Source organism: Gouania willdenowi, chromosome 13, assembly GCF_900634775.1.
Source record: "Gouania willdenowi chromosome 13, fGouWil2.1, whole genome shotgun sequence".
In the NCBI taxonomy this organism is placed as follows: Eukaryota; Metazoa; Chordata; class Actinopteri; order Blenniiformes; family Gobiesocidae; genus Gouania; species Gouania willdenowi.
The window spans coordinates 6,756,410-6,776,981 of NC_041056.1; the positions used below are offsets into that span (position 1 = coordinate 6,756,410).

The following is a 20,572-nucleotide window of genomic DNA, read 5'->3' on the forward strand; positions in this document are numbered from 1 at the left end:
TATTCCGAGATGCCGCAGGTCTCCATGGCAACAGGAGATGCTGACTTAGTTTTTCTGCAGACTGCATCCTTCAGCTTTAAGAAGCTTTGATGATATAAGTTTCAGATTCTGAATTATTACAGTTTTCCTTTTGGGCAAAGACAGAATTTCTTAGTGATTGTTACACGTGTGGAAATGATAAAAGTAATAAGTTTAAATTGCACTTTTTTATCCTTGAGAAAATGTCATGATTTATCTAGTTGAGCTGATTTAAGATCAAAGTGAGATTTCGTGGCTTTTAAACTGAGTTTTTTTTCAGGCGTTTCCGTGTTTGAGGTAATAATGCAGTGCCATCTGCGTTATTACATGAAACAGGGAAACTCTTGTGCATGAGAGGTTGTTTGTGTCAGTCGCTTTGAAACACCAAGAAACCACTCTGTACCAAAACTGCACGTGAGGTTATGGTTAGTCTTGCAAACCAAGTGTAGGGTTTAAAAAAACATTATTTCTGTTTAAAAACAACAAAATAATAAAATTAAAAAAAATCTGATAATTTTTATGGAGCCCCTAAAGGGTCATATAAACATAAATATTTTAATTAATAATCAAAACTTCTACTTGAGCATGAAAATATTTATATACGAGCTCGGAAATACGTAGACAGCATGAGATATGGGCAACTTTTATCTTTTGGGTATTTCTGTTGTCATTTTGTGTATTTTTTGTGTCATTGTGTTGATTTAATTACATTTTCTGTATATTCTGAGTCATTTTGTTTATTCTTCAGTCATTCTGTGTGTTTCTGTTTTCATTTTATGTATTTTGTTTTTAAATATACGTTTTTGGAGGTACATTGTGTGTGTTTTTGTCACTTTGTGTATTTTTTTGTAATTGTTCTGTGTATTTGTGTTAAGTTATGTAATTTTGAAGTTATTTTGGGTGTTTTTCCTTTATTTTGTGAATTTGTGGAGTCGCTTTGGATATTTCTGTTATCTTTATGTATTTTTGTTGTCATTTTGTGTCATTTTCTAGTCATTTTGTGTAATTTTCCAGTCATTTTGTGTATTTTTTTTCTTCTTTTTTGTATATTTGTGCTGGGAGCCACATGTGGCCCCCCATGACACCAGTTGCACATGCCTGACATGCAGTAAGCCTTTGTTACACAGAAGTGATGCCGGTGTTTTGCTGAAATCTGTGATCCATCAGATTCTGTGACTGAAATGTCACCACGTCAATGTGTCCGAGGTCGACACCACCACCATCACTTCCACCAATAACGGTATTTACGAGCTTGCATCAAACAAACTTTAATTAACAAATCGATTTCTTTCAGTGTGGCATAAATCATGGTTAAACCTACTTTGTGAAAGCGAACAGGATTTTGTATCTCAAACCCACTTTGCCTTTTTATTGTGGTTGCACCGATAAACCGTGTCCGCTGTCTTATTGTGAGGTGAATGTCCTCAGACGCACTCCCAGCGTATTCCTCATAACATCCCGCTATATTTGGGAATCTCAGTGCAGCCCACGCTCTATTAATGGAACAGCTCATGAAAAAAGATCATCCACAAGTTTTTTTTGTGTGTTTTTGGCACTTTCGATTGCAGTCAGCACCGCTCTCAGCCCTGTGTGTGTGTACAAGCTGTTTTATCTCTGTCCTGCATTTCTCCACACAACCCCTTGTTTATCTATTATTATGGCACTCTGTTCTTTAATAAAACATAAATATGACATAGCAGATGCAGTCCTTTCTGCTCCTGCTGGTGTTTCTTTCCTCTACAGTCAGCAGTGGAGGCGTGTGATGGTGGATTTATCTGATGCCTCTCTGTCCTTGCAGAGTCCTTCCATAAATCTACCCGCTCCACATACTGTACATCTGCTCCTTATCGTTCCTCCACAGCTGTGGAAACATCTGCATGTGTTGGTTTTCACTCCACAACCATGAAGGAAGTCCTCAGAGGACAAAATAAAGACAAACACTTAAAGGTGAATACTCTACATTAAGTGACTCGCTGTCTGCTCATCTTTACTTATTTCTCCTCTTTTTTAAAGATTGTCCAAATCTTACAAAAAACAACCCCCACAGCAAGTCATGAATAGGAGATATTCAAGTCATGATCACTTTACTAACTCCTAATTCATATTTTTTATGATTTGTCTTGTTTCAAATCTGTAATTCAGATCCATTGTTTTAACTTGTCCCATATTTATACCTTTTAAGCTCATTATTTTGACTTTTTTTTTTATCTCATTATTACAACTTATTTTATAATTAATTTTTTATGTCATGATTATGATTTATTTTCTCATAATTTGCCGCATCTCAGAATTTTGCCTTTATCTCAGAATTTTGTCTTTTTGTCTTTTTTTTAAAAAAAAAAATCTTATGACTATTGTCATTATTAAATGTTTTAATGTCATAATTATGATTTTATTTGTTATTTTTGTCCCATCTCTCAATTATAATTCTGACTTATTTATCTCATAATTTTGTAGCATCTCACAATTTTGTCTTTTTATCTCATAATGTTGACTTTTTGTTTACCCATTTTTTATTTTACAAATTTCATAATTCACAGAAAAATGGTATTATTACTTTTCAATCTCATAATTTAGATTTATCTCATAATTCAGATTTAATCCCATAATTTCAATCTCATCATTTAATTTTTATCTCTAATTATGACTTTTTAAATCTCAAACAAGATTCGTATTTCATAATGAATACTTTATTTCAAAATTGACTGTATATACAAAAAATCACAAAAGAAAAACCACATTTTTATCCCATAATTATGACTTTTTTTTTTGTAAATCTTGCATTTATAGCTTTTTAATCTAATAATGCAGTGTTTATCCCATTAATAAATGATTATCATAATAAATTTCAATAATTATTTTGTGTCTTATTAAATCTCATGTTCTACTTTTTATATCATAATTTTCTTTTTAATTTCCTTTTAAATTAAATTATTACATTTCTATACCAGTATTCAGTTTTCTTTAACACATGACTTCCTGTGGGCATTTTTCCTTTTTTTTCTCCACTATCTGAAACAAGGTTCCATACATCTCACTGTTTTTGGATAAAACATGATTTCTAGAGCTTAAACATTGAAACATTGCAGTATTTTTTTGTTTGTTTCGTTACATAAATAGGTGATGAGGAGAGACATGGGGGTATTTGTCCAACACAGTGTTGTTATTAGGGAGGTTTTCCACTCAGGTAGGAGATAAGTGCTGCCACGGCGCAGATGTACGTTATGATCCCAAACACGATGGAGAGCACTGAGAGCCACAGGGCCTGACGAGATGCTGCGTTGGCCCCCTGATAGTCCCCCTGAGCAGACGCCTTGTTGGTCTGTGGATTGAAGGAGAAGAGAAGGACATTAGTCATCGTCACTTTCTTCATTCCAGTCACACGCCGAGCTCGTATTTCACTCCATCTCCCCCTCAGACGGTGACCCCCAGCTTCAGGCAGCACTCCACAATATTGGAAATCTATCACCTTGAGCTTTCTTCTTATGACTGTAATTAAACCTTAACGAAGGCCATTGATCTGATGGAAAAGCTTCTGCAGCACTGCTGGGTAAAAGCTTGTGCTAATGGTGACTGAGAGAAATGAATCATCTCTGTCATAATTACTGTGTGTAATTAAATAATTAAATTGCTTTCATTGGACGAAAACCATTACAACAACATGCACTTTTTTATGTCACTAGCATGTTCATTGGTTTCAGTAACAGTTCATTGACAACAAGGCTTGGAAATGATAGAATACTAAAGCAGGCGAAATATCAATAAAACACATTTGTGTTTGCGCAGCATCGATAAAGATATTGATAAAACAGATTTAAAGCCAGAAACAACAAGGAAACAAGTCATTTAACAATATTCACCCTGAATATTTTGTAGTTTTTCATCGAGCGCTCGCAGAGCCGCGTCTATTTTTGGGGGGGCCCAATGTAAGATGCTGTTAGGGGACCCCAAGTTTCCCAAACTACATGAAGAGATTTCTAATCCATTAACCGCTGAATGATAATATGTTAAGGTTTTATCTACTTAGACAACTTTCTTCAGGAAATTTTCTTTCAAATTTCCTTTGAAAATGTCCTTTGATCTCCTCATGTTTTGAGTGCCAACTGTCAGTCTTCCTCAGAGACATCTGCTGATCGCAATGTTGTGTCCGTATGAGGGGGAAAGAAAAGACGACAGAACAAAAAACATCATATAATGGATTGGGACAATGCAAAAATAATTGAAACAAAAGGACACAAACGCTGGATCAAAGAAGCCCTCGAGATCAGGAGGCGGAGCTTCAACATCAACAGGGATGAGGGAATATTTTTACACTCTTACACTTGGCGCTCTCTTCTCCAGAGACCATCGGGCAAAAGTTCTTTAAGGACAGAACTCTCAAGTTGGCCACGCCCAGAAACAACTCATAAGGACACATCAAAGCGATAAGTAGATGCATCTGAGGAAGGCTGACAGTTGAAACATGTCAGGAGATCAAAGTACATTTCAAAGTAAATTTCCTGAAAAAAGTCTGGATATGTGATACCTTTACATATTATTTCAAAAAAAAAAAAAAGTTATGCTGAATGATGGCAACCTGTCAGTCATTCCCATAGCACCTGCTGACTAAGCATATTTGGAGTCCAACAATTCTGACATAATTACGCCTCAAAAACCCCAGATACATTTTACGGTGTCGGTTAATTATACAGTATATTACATACTACATTTATTTTGAAGCATTTTAACAATAAAAACTATTTTTTTTTGTCTTCAGATGACGTCAATGACTCAGCTCTGGGTCCTTGTATACGTATAGTAGTAAATCTCCAGACTTTTTAAAGCCCCACCTGTGCCCATTGCCCCCAAAATAATCCTGACAAATAACTTTTTTTTTAAAATTTTTTTTATTTATTCAACTAACAGGGAACAAGTATTACATTTTATAATTAATCAAAAATTAAATTAAACTAATTACCTGCAAAAAAATTTAATAGTGCAGTAGTCAAAAATACAGGAACTAACAAAAGCTTAAGAAAACCAAAAACAAAATATTTTTTTCAAGCCATCAATTGAAAGTTTATTTTTCCACTCCACGTAAAGGACAAGTTTCCTCCTGTTTTTCACACCCCACCTGTCATGTCTTCATTCCCCACCAGGAGGGCGAACCACACACTAGCGTATAGACCCCTTAATGGCCCACGTCGTTGAGACAAAAACAGGAAACGCCGCCGGCTAAAACATAGATATATATAAAAACACTAGATGATGCAATCGGGATTCACCAGTGTAGCTCAACGGCGGCCATCTTGTCTCAGACAGCTAACGTTCTGCCATTCTGACGCTCTACGGTAGTTGTTGGAAGGTGAGTGATCAGCTTAAACAAAAAAATACCCTGAACTCGATGAAATATTGACGGATTTACAAAACGGTTTGCCTTATTACAAACCTTATTATACGTAGGCATGACATAGGATGCTTGTACACGTTGAAAGTGCCACTTGCCGTTTGAAAATTGATAGAAAATTGAGCAAGTTTGGGTTATTAAAATAGTACATGCACCATTGATGTAATGAGCTGTCTGAGGTAAGATGGCCGGCCACGTTGCTACGCTGCTCTCCATTGTCTAACACATATATATATATATGCGTTTTGCCTCCAGGCTAAGCCCCACCCAACAAAAATACGTCACAATGTTTACAACAATCAAAAGGGTCTATAGCCAGAAACGCCTCTAAATTTAAAACATATATGCTCTTCAACCAGTGACACAAAGAATAGATCGGCTTTACTGGGATGGAAAATCTTTAAAATTGTTCAACATAATATGTGGCCTCCCTCTACATATACATTGTGTGTGCTTGCGCTGTGTGTGTACCTTCTGTGACAGGTAGAAGGCAGCGATGCCCAGGGCCAGAAGCAGCCAGAGCATGAGAAAAAGGCCAGGCCGAGGTAGTCCTGAGGGAATCATCAGAGGGAAGTTGTTCTCACTGTCTGTGTCACTGAAGTCTTCAATGGAAGAGTCCTGGGTAAGAAGTCCAACACAGTGCATCACCACATTAGGGGGTGATTCAGTGAGAGGCCCTGTCTGGATAACCCCGTAAACTCTAATAATTTAGGATTAAGGTATAGCTATTTGTTTAGGTCAGGATAAAAGTCCACTTAAGTGTAATTTGGAACTCCTGCAAACTAAAAGTTAAGTAAAAAAAAAACCAAAATATTTTCATTTACTGAAGTAAAAATCAAAACAAGTGTTTGAAAACATAAACAGAAAAAATTATACATTTTCTTTTTTATGTTTGGATGATTTGAAGAATTGTACCTGATTTATACCCCATTTTACAAAATACAAAGCCCAGAAACCTAAACCTAATAAAAACTAAACTAAATTAACCATTTTCAAAAATAAAAACAAAAAATGAGCAAATCTGCTCTAAAAACCAAGTTTAACAAACAGAATTCAAAAATACAAATTCAAAACTAGTGGAAGAATCCAAAACTATTATAACCCTGTCGTAGGAAAATAACATCCAAGCAAAAAGTGACAGATACTGTATGAAATCAATTATTCATTTTGTGACAATTTTTGTGTACACTTTTTAAATGTATTCATTCATTTAAATTATGTCATTTATTTCTGCATATGTCGTCAAAGGTTACCGCTTTATGTAGTACAATCTTTGTTTTTTTGTGACAGGCTAGATATGCAAGAAGTAAAAAATGATTTTGTGTAATATACTGTGTGGTCATCTTTTGTTAATTTTTTTGTTGAAATTTGTAGAATTGTGAGAAAATTGCTAGATTTTGAAATTTTGCTTTCTTCCCACAATTTGTGATTAAAAAGCACTTTAATCATGTGATGTAAGCATGGTGAAACTGTGAGCCCTGGACAAATATTGTGGAGTTTCATTTAATTTGACTGAGAATCTACATTTTAATTATTTGGTAATTTATACATAGATTCACGTTTTCTCTGTCATTTCAAACTCATGACTCGGGGTCAAATTTGGCCCTTTGAAGCATCCAATTAGGCCCACAGGAAAAAATAAAAATGACAAAAAATATTTGTAGGTGCTCACAGGTTTTCCCGGTGCTTATATTGAATGATTACACTCATTTTTAATGTTAAACAGTTGAAAAAACTAAAACCTCTTACAAAATCCTTCAAATTTACTCAAGTTATGACTTAATATTTTCCTTTATTAAATATAAATTGGTCACAAAATCTAGGAAATTTAAAGTAAGGATCCTGTTGAGACTGATATCTATCACTTATTGCTTGGATATTGTCAGTTTCCCGCATATTTTATATTTTATGTATACATATAAGTGCAAACTAGGGCACAATAATGTTGAAATTACTTGTTTTCCCGCAAAAAAATTGTGGCCCACCTGAGATCGAACTGCTCCGTATGGGTTTGACATCCCTGCACGAAAGGGCCGAATTTGGCCCCCGTGCCTTGAGTTTGACGTATGTGTTTTAAAGGTTAAAACCAACTTTTTGTCTCCATGTTCATCAGCATCAAATCTGTCCCCTTTTCATTTTTCGTTTTAAAAAATCCTGTCTCGACCAAACCTCTGCGTAACTCCTGCATAAAGACGAAGTGACTGAATGAGGTTGAGTCTGTGACCGCAGGCTGGCCTAACTCTCTCACTGTCACATTCACTCTGCATCCTTTGTTTGGGCCACAACGTGGTATTAAAAAAAATCTTTATAATCCTCCAGCGCTGCAACATTAAAGCTGCGGTATAGCCTTTATAGGATGTTGAGGACTATTTTGGCTCCAGTTAGTGATGCAGACACTTTGATTTCTACTGATTTGCTGGTAGGTCATGTTTCAGGTCACTGCATGAAGCTTCCTTCTGAATACACTTTAAAAACTGAGCGTCGCTCTTTTGTCCTTGCTGTGCAAAAGACTCGGAAAGAAACTTTGCATCAGTCAACTACTCCACACTGTAGAGTAAATTCCACGCAGTCCTACTGTGTGTTTATCCGCTAATATTCAATCAAAGTGCTAATCTTAAAAAAGACTCGTTAATTGGAGCTTTAATTGTGACCTTAGGAGAGAACTTTTCTAAATACACGATTAAAGTTCTTTATATACAGCACATTTGCACTTTTTGCATTTTTTTTTAAAGCTTCCAAAGCCTTTAAATACTAACTTTAGGATTATGTTTAGCATTTTACACTATTTTGAATTTCAAAAAAATTCACATGAACAGGAATAAATCCCAACCCCTCAAATTCAGTTTCATGTATAAATATAAAATAAAGATTTAGTTGTAAATGCACAGCAATGGGTGGGGCCAGGCACTTTTAGGTAACACAAGACAACAGCTGTTAGGATTTAAAAGCAGATTTCAATTGGCTGCCAAAAATTAAGTTGTTAAGACAAAAAAATAAATACAAATGAACATATTGCATCTAGACAGCATGGAGATGCTGATAATTTGTTTTTAATAATTGTTTATTGGCTTCATAAATGTTTGTATTTTTGTTGTTTTATGTGTTATGAGCCATTTTTTGCATTTGAGTTTTGCTTTTGTGTGTTTTTCTGCAGTGGAGTACATTTTGGGATGCTTGTGGTTGTTGTTGTTGTTGTCATCGGCGTTTGTCCTTCCGTCCGTCCGTCCATCTCAGTTCAATTATTTATATAGCCCAAATTACAACAATACTCATCTCGAAGCGCTATTAAAATATAAAATTTGTGAAATAAAAGAAAGAACCCAACAAATCCACATGTGGATAATGTGGATTAATGTTAATCTGTTTGGTAGTAGGATATCTCAAAAAGTTCTGAACATATTTAAAGAGCAACTAAAGCAACTTTTGTATTCTGTGCTGAATACAAAAGTATTTGTGTATGAAGTAGCGCTGTTGATTAATTCTGGTCCAACGCTCAACATTTTAGTCAAATTCAATTTGTCATATGTAGTTGTAAAATGTCAGAGTGACTGCCCTCTATGGGTTTAAACGCTGCTATTACAATTGAATTTTTCTATTGGCTAACAACAAGATCATGTGACGTTTTGGGACCAGCTTGCTTCACAAATAAGCACGGTTAGCCCCGCCCCTTTTATAAAAACTAGCACTTGTGGGCTCTACAATCTGTGGTGAGTGGGTTGGATTGAGAGAAGAGCGAATAGAGAGGTATACTGAGTAATGAGTAGCGTAGCATAGATTGTTGATTGGAGATTTTATAGTATAGACTGGGCGTGTCTTAACTACTCCAGGAGCCCCGCCCATAATCAAGGCATTGTTTGAATTTCCCTCCTGTTGGCATGTCAGGAGAAAGCAGAGGTTTAGTTACTCTTTAAATTAAATTTGGAGAGCTAGTAGGTAATGGAAGAACAAGTTTGATATTGGAGATGATCCAAAAGGTACTATAGATACACTACCTCTAAACTTAGCAGATGTTTGCGCTCTTGTTTTGTTTGTTTTTAAATTGTTTTGTGCCTTTAATTCGACCGCAAGCTGCCCATGTCTCGTCTACACTTGTCGGAACAAATATTTGCTATTCTTAGCGTATTTCAGACAAAACACAATCACTCAATGGATGGTGTAATTGGTCTTACGTCGGAGTCTGGCAGCAGGTCGTCCTCGTCGTCCAGGCTGTATGAAACACCGTGGTACTCCTGCCTCTCTGCCAGCAGCTTCCTCTCCAGCGTGGAGCCGGGCCGGATGTCCACGAAGGTGGTCTCCAGGTAGTCTTTGCTTAGGAGGGAAGGGTCCGTGGTGCCCCAGATGGTGGCTGCTGGGTAAAATGAATCCAGAGTGCGCGGTAAGGATCCGGGGTCCAGCAGCTGCTGCTGTTGATGTTCTGGTGGAAGTCCACAGTAGTTTGTCCACGCTATGGGAGGGTAGGCCCGGTCCTCCTCACACTTCACCAGGATGCCCCTGAACAGACCACCCGGGTTCGGCCCAGTCCCGGGAACTGGTCCTTGTCTTGGCCGTTCTCCCAGAAGAGGATGCTCTAGATCATCTGGAACTTCCATCTCTTTTTATTCTTATCAGTAACAAAAGAAAACCACATTAAGATCCAGATCTAATGAGTTTGTGACACAGCTGAATCACAAGAGTTAGAAAAATCCTGAGTAGGTTTTAACTGTATTTGAGGCTCTAATACTGAATTAGAGATGTATCTTCTCCGTCCTTACACGTCTTACATCATTTTCAGGGACTGATTCTTCTCATTTCACATTGTTCAGTGTTTTAGTATTAAAACTGCGTATCTACAGCTAACTCTGCCAATTAAAGCTTTGTTTCTCTTTGGAGAAAAAGTCACTTCCAAATCGTTCAAACGCGGTGATTTGGCACAAACTATGAAAAGTCGACAAATGACTTACAACATCAGCAGTGGAATAAAAAGAATCCCAAGTTGTAGCCGTAGCAGCTTTCAATTTGATGCCAGAGGCTGCTGCTCCTCAGGCGAGTGGACTGAGATGCACCGAGGCATTTGAAGCTTCACTGAACACGACTCAAATGAGACACGATGGATGGTTGGTGCTTTATGTGACAGACTGAATGCAATAACGTTCCAGAAATAAACACCTAGGATGGGCGTCCTTAGGTCAGAAGGCCTCATTAACTCGCTCAATTCAATGTTTGCTGCTACAGGAAATGATAATGATGAAATTGCACTCCTTGGATGTTGTATTATGGCTGTAGGGATTGGAGCATTCCTCTGGGACATTCAATATTAATGTGGTCTTGGAATCGTCAGAGGGTTTCCTTCAGGCCAGTCAGGACTGCTGCATACAGCCATGAAGTCTGAAAAAAAAAGTAAAGCTGAGGGTGATGAAAGGGCTAGACGTTTGCAACAAAGTGACAATAAAGTCACTTTCTTGACATCATGATTATTAACCCTATTATTATTACAGTACTTCTTAATTATGTTCACACAAAAACTCTTTCCCAACAACAAAAACGTTCACTTAAAATACCATTGGTTAAAAACTTTTTCATTTAATTTGGTTTACATTTGACAGACATAAAGTGTCGTGCAACTCTTTCAGAGAACAACATGCAAAAATCTGAAATCTGGACAAATACTTTCAACTAAATTTGTGCAATAAATAAATAAATAAATAAATAAATAAATAAAATAAAAGCTACTGATGAGTCCAGACATATTTGAAATATCTGAAAATAAGATGTTTATTAGTCAGTTGAACAAGAGAAACTGTTCAGAGATGTTTCTGACTAGAAATAAGATGGACTGATGCCCCAGTTTTTGTCAGTTGTTGGTATTTCGCCGAAAGTTTGTGACGCAAATGAAACCCTCACTTCCATGTTTTGGATCATCTCCAGCATATAATTATAAAACATATTTGACTCCATCAACCTTATTTAGAGTGTCTGGTAACCTGCGTTAAACTGCTAACAGCTCAAATATGATGCAGTCAAATGTTTGCAATTGTTAAAAAAATAGTTTGGGTTTAAGGGTTTGTATAACTATGCAAACTGTTTTCATTTCATTTTGACCTCATAATGGTTAAGTAGGACTTTGAAGGTTACTGAAACTTTTCATCCAACAGCTAACAAATAATCAGCTTTGCATTTACAACCAATACCAAATTACAGCATGTGCTTTGGTGTAAAAAAAAAAAAAAAAAAAAAACCCAGAGGATTTGAGATGGTTTAAAGCAGGTGACCTTGGGGAAATAGAGCAGAAAATGAAGGTTTAATCAACTGAGAGTTAGCAGGCGCTCTGCTCTACTCTGTAGTATTTCAGTTTAAATACTCACATTTCCCCATTGTTCCAAAACAATCAGGAAATGCAAATATAAAATCTAAAAAAGTCTTTATTTTTTAGCTTTGTTTAAAAGGGACACGCTTGATGTTTTCTCACTTTTGATGCGCCTAATCCCTCAAATAGATCACATCTGGATGAACACAATTCAGCACTGCTCTCATAAGCAATGATGCAAAATGGGAACAAGAAAAACCTTTACAGCCTGCACAGATCACAGTAAGAATTAAATAAAAACTGAAAAACACCTCTATGCATCCATCTACGAGACGCCACATCTCCACGATGCAATGCTTGAAACTATTCCTGAAAACCGATTTTTCAAGCATTATTATTTTTTGATTTATTGATCTATGAGTCCTACACTATGGGGTGGATTTAATAAAGGTTTGTGGCTGTAAAAACACGATGATCAACGGTGCAAACCCCAGGCAATTTATTTTATTTAGCGCATTTGACTGATGAATATGTGACATGGGCAGATCAGCCGTGGTTTGTAAAAAAAAAAAGGGAACGAGAATATATAAATACTATAATGCAGGACGCATATATTTAGTAAATCCCAAAGGCAGGTGGTAACTCACGGCTTTACGTGCAAACATGAGGCTGCAGTGAATATTGCCAGAAGATGCAGCGGAAACAGAAAAAAAAGGATGTTTAATGCTCCAATTAACATTTTTGGTACCAAAAAATAAATGATTAATAAAAAAATAATTTAAAATTAACTATAGTCTATATTAATACAATTTAACATTTAGAGTTCAGAAGGTTTCAAAGCCTCGTTCATTTGTGTTTACGGGTCCTCTTCATCCCCAGTCCAAAAGAACTCAAATTTGATGTATTCACTTTAGTATACTATTTTCTCTTCCCTTTAGAGGCGGTCCTTACATGTCCCGTTTTACAACTTTTGAGCAAGGTTGTCGCTTGCCAGTGAACTGCTCTCTTGGTCTTTAGCGTGCATGTAATCACTTGATGCACCTTTCCTGTTGTGTAGAGTTTGCATGTATCTTTCTTTTAATTGACCGCCTTTACCATTTCGCCTTAAGAATGTAAAATAGGTTGTGCATGCACAATTTGAATTTACATACATTTTAAGTTGATTGCCAACAGTTTGAGAAACACTTTTTTTTTTTTGTAAATATATATTTGCCCAAAAAACTAACAGACCACTCTTTGAGAAAGGCCGATTTAGTGTAAACTTGACTTAGTGCATTATAATCCTGAACACAGGAGTTCCACAAGGCAGAGTATTAAGCCCTGCTTTCTTTATCCCGAACTGTTTGCAAATTTTCACTTTTCCTGTTCTGAATGTTTTTCGTCGTCAGTTCTTCTGCAGATCTGCACGAACACACACTTAAAAGATTTTCCTGTTCAGTTCGTATTGTGCTGGTAAAGGTTTAATTTATTAATCTGAACTCTTACCCTCATCACCATGGCAACGCAATAAATGGATATTACAGAAAATGAACATATGGTTCATAGGATACATGTAGCTACTCTTAGCCCCTCCCCCTTCCCCGCGCTGCAGTTTCATTCCCAAAGAGAAGCACTCAGCTTTATTACGACGCCTCCTCCACCTCTGCAATCCATAAAAAGACTTCTGTCAGCTGTATCATAAGCCTGCTTCCTTTTTTTTTTTTAACTCTGCAACGCTCATAAAACATCCAGTCAGGTAGAGGAGAAGAGACAAGGACGCGGCTGCAAATCACTGACGACTCTCCAGTCTTTTTTCTCACATGTGCTCAACCCTTTCCTGCAACTCTGATCCTTCGCTCTCTCATAATCCTGCTGTGGCACAAAAATTTCAAACTTCTCTCTTTCTGCCTTGTATCTGCTCGCCGCAATGAAAATAGAGCCCTTCTTAAGTCATGGAAACTAAAACGCAGCTTTTCAAAAGTAGAAAACTGTTGCCGGTGACTTTTTACAGAGACTTTCAGCAGCTCTGTAGTCAGAGGACTGAAGTTTGGGAGCAAAAACTCTGATAACCTAAAGCTTGGTAGATCGACTGGCACTAGATTTACTGAAATTCCCAAATAAAAAGAGAGCACGCTAACAGATTGCATGTGCTGTATTCGCCTGTTGCACGTGATTTAATGAGATTGCTAACACAGTCGCTCCTCAACGTTTTTTTCCAGCGTGGCTTGATTTCTGTAATCTGCAAGGAAAATGTCTACGAATAATGAGGAAGGAACTTAACAAGCTGAACCAAAGGATGGGAAATCAATGACGAGAACAACAAAAGGTCAGCATCCAGCCTCCTTCGTGTACGAAGCAACCATTCATTCATTCATTGATTCATTCATTAGCTCCACTAAAGGAGGTCATATTTTCACTAGCAATCTATTTATTTGTTTGTTTGTCTAGTAGCATAATTACGACAAAAGCACTTTAACTGATTTTAATACCATTTTAACCAAAGATAGACCTTACACTGTGGAAGATTTCATTTTTTTATTTGCTGTGGATCTGGTTCAATATACTTTAAAAAAAAAATGGAAAAATCCTTATTAAATCATTGACAAATTAAAAAAAAATTTACATCTGAAATCTGTTTTGACCAATCTTTATCAAATTTGACTCTGTTATGCGCTCAGGGAAGAGGACTCCCCTGGCTATGCATAGTCCCGTGGGCTGCGCCAATGAAACAACCAGGCTTCTGATGATTGGGCATGGGACAGGTGTGCACCAGTGCAGATAATAGTGGTAAACAGTTATGGGATGCAAGCTCAAGCTTGATCACCCTGTAGCTGGCCACCTTTGATGAGGGTGTCTAGTGTGACACAGCTCCCATGCCACTCTCTAATAGTAAACCTCATGTGACTACCACCTTTTGGCACAAAGGACGGTTTAAAATCACGTCTCGTGTTTAATCATTCTGACTGTTCGGCTCTTCAATTACCCCACCACGTTTCATCCAGATTGGATCCCGATTGTTCACTTCATTACAATTTTTCCTCCCCCCAAAAATGGGGGTGCTCATACATTTAGACATACTGTGTCCTTAATAATGAGTATAGGAATGTCTTCTTCCGAGCCTTAAAGGTGTGAATGCTCATGGTCTTATGATGAGGATCACTGATCTAGATACCTGCTGTTATCTGGAAACAAGGATGTTTGGTGCTTAGCTCATGCTGTTGTTGTTAGTAATGGTTAAATAAAGCTTTTGCTTTTTCTGCTGCTGTTTATTACGTCCCAGCTCACGTGTACCCAGTAACTTGGGCACTTCACAGCGCGGTGGGAACGTAGACATAAGCAGGACACGGTGCACATATTGGCTCCGGGCTGATGATTACCCAGCACTAAAAGCACCAGGAACCGTAGGTCGATGTAGAATAGGACAACTGTGCAGATTCATTAGTGGATACAGATGTAGCTTATCTCCACTAGTGTCACTGCAGCACAGAGAACATGCTCTGCAAAAAAACGACGAGACCGGAAAAAGCTTTGAGACATCCCATAAAACAAGAAATCAGAGCTATTGAAGTGATCTCTGATCTTTCCTCCTCCTCTGCTCGGCACTTCCTTGATCTGTGAAGAGCAGATGGAAGCCGAAAAGGAAAACTGAGCAGAGAAAAACAGTGCTCAAAGTCACACCACGTTCCTATGGAAACACATTCAGCTGTGAGTGGAGTGCAGGACAAATGAAGCAGAGGCTAATTTGCCATTTCAGAGCGGTTCCTCCGCTCGGCTTGATAAGAACTGGATGGTGTAATTCCAGCATTGCTGTGCCTTCCAGTGATGCTGCAGAGGACGAATCATTTCCACAGAATTACTTATCATTGTGTGTGTGTGTGTGTGTGTGTGTGTGTGTGTGTGTGTGTGTGTGTGTGTGTGTGTGTGTGGTGTGTGTGTGTGTGTGTGTGGTGTGTGTGTGTGTGTGTGTGTGTGTGTGTGTGTGTGTGGTGTGTGTGTGTGTGTGGTGTGTGTGTGTGTGTGTGTGTGTGTGTGTGTGTGTGTGTGTGTGTGTGTGTGTGTGTGTGTGTGTGTGTGTGTGTGTGTGTGTGTGTGTGTGTGTGTGTGTGTGTGTGTGTGTGTGTGTGTGTGCGTGCGCGCGCGCGCGCGTGTGTGTGTGTGTGTGTGTGTGTGTGTGTGTGTGTGAGTGTGTGTGCGTGTGTGTGCGTGTGTGTGTGCGTGTGTGTGCGCTCCAGCGTGCTTGACGTGTGTATGAGGGGGTGAGCTCATTTGATCAAACACATGCACACACGCCTACACACCTACACACCACATTCACACTCATGCAGTCCTTTGCACGTCCTCAGACAAACAAACTGAAGCTCTTCAGCCTCAGTAATGTTCACACACACCAGTTTTGGGCTCAATTACATTTTTAAATTACAATTACATGTTAAATCATCCATGTTCAACTACAACTCAATTACGATTTTGTTAGCCAGCATTTTTTCCAATTACAATTCCTATTATAATTATTATTTTCTCCCTGAAAGTCAATTACAATTACGTTTTTAATTATTACATTTTGATTACAATTATTCACAAATACTGAGCCTGAAATAAATAAGTCCACAAGATGTAACCTTCTTCTTATGTTAGCTTCCTGTTAGCATATATGATAACGGGTCAGTTTTCATCTCTCTGTTACCTTGTTAGGCTTCCTAATCAATAAAAATATTGGCATTAATATTTTTGATGTGGGCGTCTGAGCCTTTTTTTGTGTCAGTATATCCCTCGATTTTTGTGATGGTAAAAGGATCCTCAAGAAAACTGACAGGTAGTGGGGAAAAGTTGATCTGAAACATATTTTAATACTTGTTCACTATATATGTGTAAGTAATAGAACTGTAACATCATTCCCTAGGTTTGTGTTTAATTAAATTGGAAATGACAGTTTTTATAGAATTCCCATGCCAATTACAATTACAAAGTCAATTACCGGAACTCAATTACAATTAAATTACAATTACTATAGCAACTGATTTTTGTATATAATGATTAATTACGCGATTCCAATTACAATTGACCCCAACCCTGACACACACACACACACACACACAAACACACACACTTCACACTACTGCAAAGTTACCCATCTGCAGTGTGAAGCTGCACCTCTGCAGAGTTTGTGCTATGATGCATTTACTGTTGAGTTTTGAAACAGTGAGAACATCATGGGACACACCTGGCAGGGAACAGCAATATCTCACTATAATAGTCTAAGTCCTTTGGGTTTTTCCTGCTTCTACTGGATTTCTGTTACCTGTGGTGATAAAAATGATACATTAAAACGTCCTAAAGGCAATAAGCTTTATCATTAAAGGGCCCCATGTTATGCTAAATTGACTTTTCTGTGCTTTAAACATCATAAAGTGCTATATGGGCTTCATACACATGCCCAAAGTGTTTTTTTCATTGATTCTCTCAATCGTTAGAGGGTGATTTGCTCCTTTCTTACTGCAAGGTGAGCCCAAACACCTCGCTCTAATTTGATGACGCGTTCCCACATTGATGACAAATTTGACGTGGCACTGAGCTGGAGAAGCCGCGCCTCCAGGAAGCTCTCTGCCGTGATTGACATGTAAACAGACACGCCCACGACGGTTTATAAAGTAGCATGAGCTTGGCTACGAAGTGGGTGGGGGGAGGGCGGGCCGTCCTCTGGCCCTTCGTCACCGTGCGGGGAGGAGGAAGTCAGTGTTTAGTCTATAGACACGCCCACTCATGAATATGCAGATGTGGGACGCAAATCAGCCTGTTTGTGTAGAGTTGCTCAGAAAGTGACTTTTCAGAGGCTAAAACTCTGGAAAACAGGCTAGTTTGGGAAAATAAACCTTAAATACTATGTTTTTGAGGTTCTTAGAACAAATAGAGATTGGTGAAAAATAGCATGACATGGGACCTTTATGGTATGTGTGAAGGGCCTCTCATTTTCCATAAATCGTGGAAAATGAACGGAAAACACAGAATTCACGTTTTGAAATTGAAAAGGCATTGCAAAGTGTTTTTTTCTTCTCTTGATTTGAAATCTTGCTTCAATATGACACGGAAGTCCCTCACATGCATGTTTTTGTGAGTTAATGCCTCGAGTCTACTAAACCAACCCATATGTCAAATTTAGCTCATAATAGCAATACACGGTATAAATCTTTACTTTATTTCCTCTATAAACTCTTACTTTTGTCTTTTTTCTCTCATAAAGGACAGCACATGTGAGTAAATTACGTTTCAGGGCAGGTCTGGGTTTTAAAACTAAATACGTTATGGTTGATTTCTGTTCTTTTCCATTGCTTTCATTGATGGATTAGAGAAGTCATGTGATTCATGATCGCAGGAGTTTAAAACAACCTAATAAAGGTGATACAACAGGGTTTTTATTTCACTTTAAACCATTCAGACACCGTGTGAAACCAACAGCAAGTGATGTAATGTGAGCACAAATAACACGACTAATGTGTGTTCGAGGACCGTGGGCTGTAATGAGCTTAATGCCCTAATTAGCTCCATGCAGATCTTTACATGTTACAAGGTTCCACCACCACCACCACCATCATCATTATCATCATTATCACATAGTGAGTGGACACACACACACACACACACACACGCACACGCACACAGCTCTTCATTAGGACTGCTATGCCCTTTAAAAGCACTCACGCTGCTTTTTTTTGTCTTTACTTATGGACAATCTGCCTGATCTTCTTATAATTTACACAAACACAGGATTAAAAAATTTAAGGAGCATGGCTTTGTGAGGCGTCCTGCAGGTTTTTAATCCTCCTGCACCTCAGGCGTTAAACAGCTGCACAAAATGTAAACAATAGAGCAGAAAGGAGGTGGTGTGGTGGGGGGGTCTCCTTCTCCTGCAGCTCTGCAGATCCCAATGGGAGAAAAACACCTTATAGGGTATCCTATACCTCAAAAATGAAGATAAATAATGCATTAAAAAATTATGTATGTTTTGGGAAATTAGAAATATGTTGAAAATATAGATATAATTACATGGTTTTGCTGTAATTTATTTTTCTAAATGGTAAATATCACTCCTGCAGCTCTGCAGATCCCAATGGGATAAAAAAACATACATCAGGAATGAAGATCATCATCATCATATGCAGTCAGGTGAAAACAACTATCAGTGTTTCATGTTTGACTACAGTTATTGAAATATATCATTCAAAATATGTTGAAAATATAAATCTAATTGCATGGTTTGTGCTGTGATGTCTTTTTATAAATAGTTAATATCACTAATTTAATTGTTGATTTAATCTAATATATTTTTGCATACAATAAGAATAAAGATAACACATAAAAGTATGCATGTCTTTTTAATGTGTTTTAGGAAATTAAAACTTTTTTTTTTTAATTTGCCAAACATATACATACAATGACATGGTTTTGCTGTAGTTTATTTTAAATAGTAAACATCACTAATTGATTAATTCACATAAAACCATTCTGAATTAATCATTTCTGGCTAATTGATTAAATAATTTAATAAAAGACATCCCAGTCCCAGTGAAAAACAAATCTGCTGACATGGAATACAGTCCAATCTGCATTATAATAGGAATAAACAAATAAATACTGGTCTGGGTCTAATGGTGTGTTTGTATGGTGTGTTTTGTCTCACCTGCAGCTTGGAAAGCATCCTGGGTGCTGAATGGTGAATCCAGTGAATCCAGTGTCCTGGTTTAAACCATCCTGGGCACTGGATGCTGGGCTCTGTTCACGTTGTGAGCGTGGGAGTGTGTAGATGAGTGTATCTGCAGTGTGTTTGTGTGGGAGTGGAGATCATCGGTTCCTCAGCAGCTCCTCTGCAGTGATGCAGATCTCAGGTTCTCAGCAGCATCCCCACCTTCATCCTCCCTCTCCTCCTCCTCCTCCACCACAGGTTTAATCCTCACTGGTTACGCCTGCTCAGCTTTTCTTCTCCCACTATATGGACAGACAGTGGCTCGCTTGCTCCTCTCTCTGACTTCACCCTCTCCTTCCTTTGGCTTCCTCAGCTCTGATGATGATGATGATGATGATGATGCTGCTGCTGCTGCTGCTGCTGCTAATCATTGTGGTGGCAAACACTGGGTCCTAAAGCCTGTTTTGTTCTCATTTGTTGTGCTTCCACTGCCTTCAGGTCCCCATAGGGATGAGAAGTAACTGGTGCACATGGCAAAGTGAGGGTATTTTGCCTTTTCTTACTTCTTTAAGAGGATTAGTGAGGTCATGGCTTGATTTTGAGCTGGAATTAGGGATTGGAGGCTGCAGCAGGGGAATTTTAAGGTTAGCAACACTACCAACGTCTACATTCATTGGGATGCACGGCTGATCTCAGGAGTCTGGACAAGCTGCAAATATATAACCTATGAGATGAAACACCTCCGCTGTTGCTGCAGTGACTGTGATGACTGTGGAGGGAGTCTTTCTATATGGATGACTTCACATTTTGGATTTTTGTGATGTTCTCCTTCACCCTCTGACCCATTTCTGTCAGAGACTAAAATGGAGACAGGACCATGGAGCTCGCTCCGTGTGCGTCTTTCAGGAAACAGCTGAGCAGGATAAAGCTCAGGCATCGCTGGAACCAACAATCAATGAAATCCTCGGGGCTTATGCCAAGCATTTAATGAGGTGTACTGCTCTCAGCTTGAATCCCCCGTCCCTCTAAAAACAGTTCAGAATCAGAATCAGAATTCCTTTATTAATCCCAGGGGTAAATTTCTTAAGGGTTGAACCTTTTCCTTGGTTTCTGTTTTGTTTTCTTTCCTGTTCTGTTGGACGGCAGAGCCTTGGGCGGCCTCCCAGTCCGTCATGAAGCGTTGATCAATACACGCTGCTTTGTCTTTGAGAGACTCATCCCTCCTCCC

The 20,572-nt window shown here is 38.2% G+C and overlaps 1 protein-coding gene across 1 annotated transcript; it reads right to left on the bottom strand.

Annotated features, from left to right (window-relative positions):
• Positions 1 to 1,035: 1,035 nt before the first annotated feature.
• Positions 1,036 to 19,716, bottom strand: tmem91 (transmembrane protein 91). Its single transcript, XM_028463762.1, is given in 6 exon segments — positions 1,036 to 3,340; positions 5,876 to 5,907; positions 5,910 to 5,961; positions 5,963 to 6,022; positions 9,574 to 10,768; positions 19,342 to 19,716. Coding segments are annotated over 5 exon segments (720 nt in total). The 5' UTR covers positions 9,994 to 10,768; positions 19,342 to 19,716; the 3' UTR covers positions 1,036 to 3,184.
• Between the last annotated feature and the right edge of the window lie 856 nt (positions 19,717 to 20,572).